The sequence below is a fragment of the Gopherus flavomarginatus genome, chromosome 9, assembly GCF_025201925.1.
Source record: "Gopherus flavomarginatus isolate rGopFla2 chromosome 9, rGopFla2.mat.asm, whole genome shotgun sequence".
NCBI lineage: Eukaryota > Metazoa > Chordata > Testudines > Testudinidae > Gopherus > Gopherus flavomarginatus.
In genome coordinates this window covers 23,200,355-23,212,359 of record NC_066625.1, presented here as the reverse complement: position 1 = coordinate 23,212,359, position 12,005 = coordinate 23,200,355, and the positions used below count along the sequence as shown (strand labels likewise).

Below are 12,005 nucleotides of genomic sequence, written 5' to 3'. Positions count from 1 at the left end.
AGTCCCTGTCTAACATGCCAGGAAGCAGTCCAAGTGCTATAGTAGGTTAAAGTGCATGGAAGTGTGAATGAAAGGTATCTAGCAGAGGCTGTTTTAGCCAAGGTCTGTGTCTGATAAATCTGCTTATCAAGGTTGGGGATGACTGGCTTAGGTCACACAAACTTTAATTTATCCCACAAGTTTCATTAGAGATGAAAATCCTAAAACGATGGACCACATTATAGGATTTATTTATGATTTTGGGCCTCTGTTTATTTTATTTTCTAATAAAATAAAAGATGTTTCCAACTTCCTTAATTTGGAAACATCTGTTTTACATCAGAAGGCAAAATGAAAATGGTCCAAGTCTTTAGTCTGATTTTGGCCTAAGGAAAATCAAGATACTGCTTGTGTTTGTTCTGACATATTTTCTACAGTTTCTCTCTCCCTCTCCAATCCAGCAGTAACAGCAACATCCAGGCATTAATTTTACTTCTTTGGTGGAATTTTTATCTGGGTAAAAACTTTTCAAAACCCGAGCAAGTAGCTGATTGCCAGCTTTTGCATTTTATTGTGGGTCTCGCAATACCTGGGGGTTTTTTGTTCTTGTTTTCAGTTAAAAGCTTAGGTTCTGGAGCCACAGGATGACATGAAAATCTTGGCTTTCATTTAAATAAAAAGTAATGGCTGATGAGAAGAGTTTGAACACTCAAACCCTTTAGGCTCAAACACCAGAAGACACAAAAAAACCCACAAAAATTTATATATTTTTAAAATTGCATGATTGTTAAGCCAAACTCATGATTGAATGCTTATGATACACTGTACGTAAGCCTGGATTTGGTCCCTTATTTTTAGCACCAAGCTCAAAGATATTTGCTTTCAGTGATTATTTGTACAAACCAGAATAGCCATTGTACTGCAAAAACACTTTCCATTTACTAATATGATTGAAGAATATTTGTTTCCCTGTCAATGATATTCTAACTAACATGACACTAAATGATGATTTTTAGCAAAATAAACCAATCTGTGCTGGTTTTAAAAAGGTTAGCTAGTCATACCACTACACATGACCCAGGATTAATATGCCATATGCATGCACACAGTCAGATTTTAATGCATACTGTGCACCAACTGCTATAGCTATTCAGCTAAAGCCATATAACTCCTTTGATTGTCTGACTGCTTTGGCTGCCCAGTAAATTTAATAGCTCGGTATTTCTAGTTTATATAATGTAGCTGGGGAAATACTGCAAAACATTTTCTGGATACATTTTCTCATTTTTTTAATGAATTCATTGAATTTGTGCATCTGTTTTGTTCACTTTTCATAAACATTCTAGCAACTGTGGAAATATTTGCAAAAACAGTGTATTTTAAAACAAATACTGGAGAATGTTCGCAGAAACCACTTTTTAAATTTATTCTGGGGTTTTTTCATTGGAATTCTGAGAGTTACATTTATCCAGCTGGGTAACAGAAGACAGTTCTAATGTTTTGGCTTTTCTCTTTAGCATAACAATAAATGTCATTTACACAGTACCTAGAAGTCCATATTTTATTCTCAGAGCATTAGACCACAGGCTCCCCCGTTGCTGCAGCAGGCCAATGGTGTGAGATCCAAGAACACCTGGAAAGTAGGTCTCCCCTTCAAGTGAGTACTGCCTCAGTTTATCGTCAATCTTTTTCTCCAGAAATACTACAGAAAGAGCAGAGGTACCCATGCAGCAGCACACAATAAGAACTGTACAGTCAGAAAAAGGAAACGTTGTTGGCAAAAACATACACTGCCTTCTAAAAAGCAGCCCTAGAGCCCAGTCCTGTGAGACAGCAAGTGCCTTCAGCTCCCCCAATGAGAGAGTGTACTGCCTTGCAGGACTGGCCCTTTTAGGTAGTGGTAAGGACGGGCCAATGGCTGTAGGGCTTTTCATGTCTACAGTAGCCCATTGGTTCAAAATCAGTCCAGATTACAGTGTTCATACACTATTACTATGAGGTCATCTGCATGAAAAGAGGAGTAGATTCAGCCAAATTCCCAGTGGATAAGAATCTACAAAGAAACAACATTGCAGCTGGCCGCAACAAATGCCACTCTTGGCAGTATCAGCAGCCTGGTTCAGGAACAAATAGGGACAGAGACTGAACTCTCACCCTGCAGATGATCTCCCTGGAACAGGGATGATATGGACAGTGTGGGGAAGCTCCCACAGGGACGACCTGTGCTATAGAAGACAGGAGCTCACTTTCAGGCCTGTCAATCTTTCACCACTTTACAGCTCCTTTTATTTATTTTTTCCTATTTATCTAGACCTCTCCTTTATTATGACGTAATAAATATTGAGCTCTACAAGATTTCTCTATAGAATCAATGCTGGGAGGTCAAGCACGACCCACAGGGGATCCTTGGAGATTCCATTAAGACAGAGCTTCTCAATCTGGGGTGTGTGGAATGTGTTCGGGGGAAGAGGAAGAGAGGGGACTACAAGAAGCTGCTCTGCCTTCAGAGCTGGGTGGCCGGAGAGCAGCAGTGGCTGGCTAGGTGCCCAGCTCTCCAGGTAGCGCTGCCGCCAGCAGCAGCAGTAAAGTAAGGGTAGCATGGGATCTCTTACTTCTGTGCTGCTGATGGTGGCAGTATATGCACTTGTGTGGCAGGAGCTGAGTGTGTGCGTAAAGGACGACAGACACAAAAAGGGGGGAGTGTGCGATCAAATAAGTTGGACACTCACCACACTAAGATATTTTGTCAGAGGGGAAAAAATAGGGAGTCTAAGTGTTACATCTTTGATTTATTCCAGTATATGAATTCTCCTTTTTATCTAGCCACATTACAAGCAGCAGGGTTTTTAACACAATAGTGAATGATGGAAAATAGGATTCGAATTTTTAAAAATAAATGACTCCTTGCAAATGTTAATGCTACTTAAACTTTTTCTTTTCAGACAAAGGAATTCAAGGAAGATGTTTAATTTACTGTATAACTGCTATTATTTTTCAATGGTAAGTAAGTGTCACACAAACTCATACATTTTAAAAGGCACCCCAATTAATTTCAAAGGAATTTTAGTTCCTATAAAAGCAGGGAACTAGAACATATGCTCTCTCTCGGCATACATCCCAAAGACTCCAGATCCCACTCATTTACGTGACAAGGACTTTGTCCACCAACCTGAAAGAAATGCTGCATCCTTCAATAAATTATGCAGGGACACTGAAAAAGCCATTTTCTTGCCAAGTTGCTTAGTGATGTTTCCTGACAGAATGATTGGGCTGCCTTGCTTTATCAGCTTTGCCTCCAGCTGGGCTGTGTATCTCTGCTCTCCACTCACTGTTTGCAAACCCGTCATTCCCTAAAAAATCCCGATCCAACAAGACAGTTTGATTATGTTTTGAGAAACAGACTCAGTCAGCATTTGGTGACTAGATACTAGAGATGGGCACCTTACCAATGCGGAAGGAGGAGAGGGAATATTTATATTTTCAATTTAGACAAATGTTGACAATGTTGACAAATAATGGGTGAGAAGACAGTGGATTTATTTTCCAAACAAGACAAAGAACCTAGTCTTGTGAGGTGCTAGGTACCCTTCACTCCCACTGACTTCTATGGGATTTGAGAACACATAGCATGTTGCAAGACTGACCAAAAAACAAACACAAAATGAAAACAAAATTTGTTTGATATGATGTTATTGAAAAAATTGACTGGATGGCAGTTTGGAACTTTATTTTGGTTGGCTAGAATGCAAGTCAGCACTCTGCAATGTTAATTAGTGTTTGATTTGCTGCTCTGCTAAAGAGAAAAAAGGTTCAAAATGTCTGGGTTGAAATTATATTGTAGGAAAAAACAGCTGGCAAACTACTGTAGTTGTTGAAAAATGTGTACCAGTTAAGTAGGCTTGGGACTACAGGCCCACGTTGATGCAGCTGCTAAATTGCAAATTAAGTAATGAAAAAAGGTGAATTATTACAGTCTAAATCTGTGGGGAAATAAAAATCTCAGTACAATTTCAATGTTAAATTTCTACCCACGTGATTTTTTTGCTTTTATAGTTCTAGCATTGGAATGATCCTGTTTCTCTCTCAGCTACGATGCAAATCATATCTTTAAAAGAAGAATATTTGGGATATTCCTGTATCTACAAAGTTCATGCCAGTGAAAAGCTAACTCTGGGTTCAGTCACAGACATTATGCATGACCATTGTAAAAATTTGTGATTGCAGCTGAAAGCCTGCTCTAAGAAATCACTTCAGTTTATTCATTTAGCACCAAATGCAAGTGAAAAATAGGCCAAATATTGTTTAAAGTCCCAATCCAGCATATAGAAGCACATGGGGAAATGGGCTGCTGCAATCACACAGAGCTTCATAGACTTGAGTAGGCTCTGAGGGTGCAGAGGTCTTCCTACTTGATTTTACTTTGAGGATCAGGCCCTCAGAGTAATACCACAATGAACTAGATTAAGGCCAAACTCATTTCACATAAGCCACAGTGATAACTTGTAACCTGGAGACCGGGGCAGCGGTAGTACGTACTGTAACCCTGAACTATGTCGACGACCAGGGCCAGAAAATAGAGTTCACTATTAGAACTCTCCAGTCTGACAGTTCATTAGTCAGTGTTGCTGTGGGCACAAATGAAAATAGCTACAACAGCTGGAGGTAAAAGGTTTTGTATTCAGTTACCAATCTTCCAAGCTACCTATCACCCAAACATCTCAGATCTCTTCAGAAGTAGCTGTGGGGACATAGGAGGTTAAACTATATACATGCTTACTAAACCAAATCCCACTGAAGTCAATAGGAGTAGTCCTACTGACTTTGGGTCAGGCTTATAGTGCACAGCTATTGGTGGTTTTAAGGACAAAATCTGAATGGAACAAAATTGCTTTTGCTTATATGTTGGTGCTTAAGGATATTGATTATAAAAAATCGCAATTTAGGGATGATCTGTCAGTATGTATTATCCCTACTTGAGCAAATGGATGTACCTGTAATAGAGAACTCACTCATTCCACTAATTGATTATTCAGATACTGTTTCAGTATACATGGATCTTATTGTCCTTCTATGGGGATTTTTTCATCCCATTTCTGTGTGTCTATTTCATCCTAGTATTGAAAACTTTGTATTTTGAGGATGTACCTTAATGTAATAGACATCCTTGTCATCTAGTATCAGCTCCAGGTGTCCAACTCGTGAATTCTTAGATAACTCAAGTTTTCCTTAGAGAAATAGGGAACACCACAGGTTTTTTCTTTTATTGGTACATATAAAGCTACAATATATTTTTTACTGTATCTTACGTAAAAACGTATCACAACACGTTATTCACAATGACTGTGAATAATACATTTACAGAATTAAGTAACAAATAATAGCAGAGCAAAGGAAAAAGGTGTGGGGTAAAATTTGACTTTGGAGCCTAAGTCGCATTTTCAAAAGAGACATAGCTTCTACATACTTAAGTCTCATTGATTTTTCAGTGACACTTAGGTTCTTAAGTGGCTATCATGTTGAAAATGGGACTTAGGCTCTTAAGTAAAGCTGGCTGGAACCACTCGGTCATCACGGCTGTAAGCACAAAAATGCCCCAATGCCAGAGACACTGGTAAAGAATCACAATGTGCAGGCTTGAAATCATCCAAACGACAGAATTCCCACCACAAACCTGGCTCCCAAAGCACTGGGGGGATTTGGGTTTGTTCTCTTTGCTTAGCCGTGTGCAGTCGCACAGAGAGCGCGTTTCCTGCAGAACAGTATTCCTGTTCTGCAGGAAATTCCAATTATTTTTTTTATTCTGATTTTCAGCTCCCAGTGAGCTCGTGAACCTTTGGGAGCATCTAGGATTAACAAAGATGCAATTACCCCAGCTAATGGAGAATCCATAATATGTCATCTACATTAGCTGAATGGCTATCATACAATTCAGTAGAAATTTACAGCTAGATCCTCCACTGGTGTATATTGGAGTAACTCCATTGCCGCTAACAGAGGATCTGGCTGCTAGTTGAAAGACCTACCATCAACTTGGATTTTTTTCTTTGGCTGTATAAATTTGATTCTGAATTTTTTCTGTGGGACATTAAAATTGAGGTCAACCCCAACATCCCTTTTCAGGTCTGACTTTGGCGTCCCGATAAAGAAATGAAGGACAACTTCACTTGGAACCCAAGAATCCTCCTAGAAAAAAAAGAAATGATCATGACATCTGCAATTGGCAACGCATTTACAAAATGGAGCTGGCCATATGGAATTATGTCAAGGCATCACAGCAGGCTCCATTGCTGGATATTAACACTGTTTTTCCAATCTACTTCTATAATCCTTGTATAAACCGTTTCCAGGTGTGCATTTCCCATTTAATTTTATCTTTTATTCCAAATGTTTCTCATACATATGATAGTATTAATTTGCAACTAGCTGAATTTTCCAATCCCCGCCCAGTGATAGACTTATGAACTCTCATTTGAACACTTAGGATTTCACAGCAGCCTCAGAGCCTCTTGAAATTTGCCGCCCTCTGCCAAACTTTGAGAAAATTCTAACCATGATCCAGGTATAGAGCTTAACTTACTCAAACCTTTTCTATTATTTTCATTAAGTACCTTCACATTCTAGGGCCACCTTTAATTTAACATTAGAATGGTTTTCCCCCTACTATTCCTGGAAGCCTTTGAATTTAATAGTACAGAGTTTGACAGTAGAATGCTAAGTTTTGGACTAAAATCATAATGAACAAAATAATTTTTATAAACGTTGCTGAAAACACAGATTGGGAGGCACTAGTTTATGTGCCATTTTAAATGATAGACTCTGTAATTCTGTACTAAGTGTGTGACCAGTTCAGAACATTGTGGGCCAATCAGAAAGGAGCTCTACTGATGTGCCAGTAATTTTACACAGTCAATCTCTGCGTTTCTCTTGCCCCAGATCTGGGTATCCCAAAACCACAGTACTTTTCTCAGTTACAGTGTCTACAGCATTGCAGGCTGCAGTTATCAACACATGGCTTTGCTAATATCACATCCTATTTTGCCTGGAATTTCTCAGCCCTGTTTACAATTTCCTGTTGGGTGGGACAAAATGTCTCTTTGTCTGTTTCAGACCAAAATTATTTTTGCATCATCTTTGGCTACTCCTTGAATTCATGCTCCAGTCACCTTTTGCTTCCCTCACTTGGCTAATTACAAATGGCTAGGGTTTTTCCTGGTTTTATTCACAATAATGAGATCACCCCAACCCAGATTTATATCTTCCATCACCATAGGCACCAACTGGCTAAACACTTTTCCAAAGCAGTTTCCTGAAGATATCATCGGAAACCTTGGAACATTAATACAGCCAGAAAACAGCCCTCAAATATTTTGAGTCTATAGATTTAGAAAAAAGTCAGACATCCTTGCTGTCCTCTCCACAGTGCAGAAAATCCTCTCTCTTAGGCCTTGTCCATACAAAAAGTGCTACATCAAATTAAAAACTAATCTTGTTAAACTGGAACATAGCTCTAAAGTAGACACACTTAAGTCTGTTTAACTCTTGCTTAATTAATTTAGCTTAAGTTGGTTTCTTATTGATATCAGCAAGTTTTAAACTGGCGACAGTGCACCTAACATTAGCAGTTCATACTGGTTTAAGTAGCTTGATTTTTAGGGCAATTTTACACTGTGCTAATATAGAAAAGTGGTTAAAGAGAGACAGTGTTGCTTTGTGGTTAGCTCAAGGCACCAAGTAAGAAAGCCTGGGTTCTGCCCCCAGCTCTATCAGTATCTGAATGAGTGACCTTAGTCAAGTCACTTAACTTATCTGTTCTCTAACTGTTATATAGGGATAATAATAATTATCCACCACAAGTGTCAGGTAGTAGTTTCCATGTAACTTTTTTCTTTCTATGCCAAACTGGATCCTCTAGCTGTGGGCAACTGGCTGGGCTGGAGCACGCAATGTGCTAAAACACTGTTTTTTCACTCAAGTCTATGGAAATGAATAGATCTACCAAACCAACAATAACAGGTGCTGTAATTGTACCTGAGGAGTATAGTTATAGGCAGCTTCCATCAGGTACAGTTGCAAACCTCTGTCTTGCTTCTTTAATGTCATAGTTGCTTTTGCTGGTCCAGAGAATGGGAAAGGCAAGCTACTGGTTTTGCCAGGGTAAGACATTTCAGAACACAACTGCCAGCCAAAAATCTTGGACACTGGTGAAACACAAGAGCATTGGGTTCAGTTAGAACAGCATTATGATATAGCCAAGAGGACACACAGACTACCTGAGGAGAATTACTAATGTGTAGATTATTTTGAGGTAATGGGATGAGAAGAAACTCACAATTGTGTCAAATGTACTGTTTGTTATGATTCAGACCTCTATACATATTTGAGAGTGATTTAATTCCGTATGATAGATACAATATCCACAAGCCTACCTTCCTCACTAGTACAGGATTTGGTTTCTATATGGTCTTGGAAACCTTCAATATTTTCCATCCCATCCATTGTTGTCAGGTAAAATTTGGAGCTATAACAAAGAAATGTGAATAGTCATTCAAAAATGATTTATTTAATCACTGCTACAAGTTTTTATACATAATTGGCTGGTGTGCCTTTCTTTCAGGTCTGTTTCATCTTCTCCTAGGTGGAAAAATATTATTAGAAAGGTGACATTCTACTGCGGTCTCTACATGTTTATATTCATTAGGAGAGCAAGTCTCTTCTTTGTGGAAGTCTTGAACGAAGCTTATATACCACTTCAAGTGGTGCATAGATGGGCCTCAACACAGGGGTTAATTTGCTCCTAGGAGATGAAGAACAATCCTTACTCTAATCTTTATTCTAATCCAGGGGTCTGCAACCTGCGGCATGCGTGCCAAAGGCGGCACATAGGCTGATTTTTAGTGGCATGCTGCTGACAGCAGAGGTCCTGGCCACCAGCCCCACTCAGCCCACTGCCAGTCTGGGGCCCCGACCACCCCTTGTTGGACTGGGATCCCGGCCACTGGCCCCTTGCCATTCTGGGGTCCCGGCCGTCGGCCCCTTGGCAGCCCGCTGCCAGCCTGGATGGACAGAACCCAGGCAGGCAGCAGGTTGAGCAGGGCCAGCAGCCAGGACCCCAGACCAGCAGCAGGATGAGCCATTCAACCCGTTGCCAGTCTGGGGTCCCAGCTGCTGGCCCCTTGCCAGCCCCAGTCCCAGCAGCCGGCACCGCTCAGCCCACTGCCAGCCTGGATGGACGGTACCCGGCCGGCAGCAGGCTGAGTGGGGCCAGCAGCCGGGACCCTCTGGCAGGGGGCAGCAGAGGGAACCCCAGACCGGCAGCAGGCTGAGCACCTCAGCCCGTTGCCAGTCTGGGGTTCCATCTGCTGCCCACGCTGCCGGTCTGGCATGCGAAACCTTTTACTGGCAAATGACTCCTTAAATTAATGAAGACTTGGCACACCACTTTTCAAAGGTTGCCAACCCCTGCTCTAATTCTTACTCTTTAGAAATAGAACCATCGTATAGGGTCTGATTCTCCCCTGATTCACACCAGTGCAACTCCATTGACTTCAGTGGAGTAACTCCTAATTCACACTGAGGAAAGTGAGCAGAGAATAAGGCCCATAAGATTGTACAGAGGAGGCAGCTCCTATCTAGTGAAAAGGAGGGACATAATGCATATAAAACAGTGAAGGATAAAAGCAAACCAGTCCAGAGAATTTAAAAGCAGCAAATTACAAAGAACTCTGTGCTAAATTGTGAGCTGACAAGGCCAGCAGTGTTTCTTGCTTATAGTTGCTGGCAAGTGAAGGATGATGCCATGAATGGCTGCCATCCATTTGGTCTCACTCCCTCTCCCCACAGCCATACCCTCATCCATAACAAGGGAGCACCAAACCCATAAAGGAGGGTGCTGTGAAGTTGGAAAGCAGGAGGACAAATTTAGACATAACTCCTTCCCTAACTAGTTCAGCCCAAGTTAATGTAATTCCTGGCTCTCCATGCTTCTCTTCTCCCCACCAATTTAGGGTATGGTCTGGCCATCAACTGTGTTCCAATCCTGAATTTCTTGCAGGACTTCAGTGGGAGTTAGGGTGTGCAAAGACTCATCCTTGATAGGCATGAAAGGGTTAATAAAGTGGAAACAGAAATAACGCTGATGCAATATTATGGTAAAATGATTATTTAAGATTATTCTGAGATGAAAATGTTGGAAGTGGGGAGAGAGAGAAGTTGTGTGCATTTGGAATTGGATGGACATTGCACTACACTGAAATAGTTGCCATAAGCCAAATACTCGTGTCATCTGCAGATTTGCCTCCTGCCCATGCACTGTGAATTACAGCTTTCTAATTCTGCTGTGTTATTTAGCTGAAAACTCATCAAAAGTAAATTAATGCTCTATCCCTTGACTTTTTTTCTGAAAGCCCCTGAAGACAGAATGCAAAACCAAGACATAGATTAAAAAAAGTAGCCATGATCCACATGCTGTAAATGTTTTATAAATCTGTTGACTCGTCTAAGAGGCTAGAGCATGTGGTTTATAATATGTCAACACATCCAGCCATCTTGCTGATCCAGAATTTTCCACTTGGACTTCTGTCAACTCTGAAAGTAAGAAGAAAAGAGAAAACTGCTGGACCTATACACTACAAAGCCTAGCCCTCATTAGCACAAACAATTCATCAGTTTAACTTCTGGAAGCTGTTGAGACATGAAGCATCCTTCACCCAACATTCAGTGATGTCAGCAGATATTCACCTGATGGGTACACCTCATGAAACATGGTATACCAAAGAGCCCAGCTATGTTGCTACATACTATCAATCTGCAGGGATAAAGCCACGTTTTTTCTGCACTGGTGAAATTCCCTGAAATATAGACTGCTTGGATGCAAAAGCTCCAGAGAAGACAGAGCATTGCTAGTCAGTGAGAAATTGGGGAAAGGAGAGGGAATGTCTTTTGCAGTTCATTACTGTCATATCTCTAATTAAAACAATACTGTACAGAGAAGTGATTGTGATATGATTATATCTCACTCTGATAATAGGAAATACACAGTTATAGTATGTAGAGCAATATAATTGTACAGTATAAGAGTAAAATTCTCCCATATGGGCATTCATTGTTAAATAGGAATTTCACATTTTTTCCCTGTTATCAAATAGATTAATTGATAATGAAAATGGTTGTATATGCTATTAGACAACCCTACAGCTTTGACCCCAGCCAGATCTGACTATTTCCCTGACTTTTGGCATCAGTCTTGAATTTAAATACCACTTTGATGACTGTGCGATATGAGAATCTTCAGTCAATTGAGTTTGTCTTGTTATTTCAACTCTTGCCTTCCATGATGCCCTTGCACAGATAGGAACAATCCCATTGCATTCCTGGTAATATTTCTGTTTAGTTTGTCACATATTCCCACCCATCATTGCCTTCTTGCTGAAACACATTGTTATCATATGCAAGACACTTCTCTGCATTTCTTCTGAGCTGACCCACAAACACCTTCCTTTTACAAGCCCCAGAACAAAACCCCAGATGCTTTTGCTAATATCAGCTTAAGTACATTTTCACCAAGTGGCCACTGCAGAACCATACAGAAGAACCAAAGGAAATAATGCACTGTTCACATCTCATGATCCCAGCGGCATCTACAGTCCAGGAACCTTTTCACTCCCAAAGTTACACATTCTCATGAAACTGAAGGGGTAAACCGGTTCTCCTCTGTGGGCCAGTAAAACATACAAGAATCCTAATCACTTCAGAGACCAAGAGTCAAACCAGTTTCACTTTCCTGCCCCACCAACCATTAGCCTATGTAGACAATCATAATGAATAATCAAAAACCTTCTGTGTTTTCTCTCAGTCCTTACTCAGCAAAACCCCCACTAAAGCAATGGGAGTTTTGCCTGAGTAAGAATCAAGCAAAAATTGAATGAGGATATCAGGATTTGGCCCAGTGCTTTTTTCAACTTTTAATAGCTGTCACTGGGCCTTCATAAACATCATATAAAAGATCTGAACTGTGAATAGACCCAATA

At 40.5% G+C, this 12,005-nt stretch overlaps 1 protein-coding gene across 2 annotated transcripts in view; it reads right to left on the bottom strand.

Annotated features, from left to right (window-relative positions):
* Nucleotides 1–12,005, bottom strand: part of LOC127057570 (uncharacterized) — a 188,997-nt gene that overhangs the window by 98,753 nt on the left and 78,239 nt on the right. For both annotated transcript variants that reach the window (XM_050966400.1, XM_050966401.1), the window contains exons 20-25: nucleotides 8,406–8,497; nucleotides 8,008–8,177; nucleotides 6,003–6,162; nucleotides 5,125–5,204; nucleotides 3,149–3,329; nucleotides 1,526–1,681 (exon numbers count right to left, since the gene is read on the bottom strand). In XM_050966400.1, coding sequence (XP_050822357.1) covers nucleotides 1,526–1,681; nucleotides 3,149–3,329; nucleotides 5,125–5,204; nucleotides 6,003–6,162; nucleotides 8,008–8,177; nucleotides 8,406–8,497 — 839 coding nt within the window. The remainder of the gene's footprint in view (nucleotides 1–1,525; nucleotides 1,682–3,148; nucleotides 3,330–5,124; nucleotides 5,205–6,002; nucleotides 6,163–8,007; nucleotides 8,178–8,405; nucleotides 8,498–12,005) is intronic.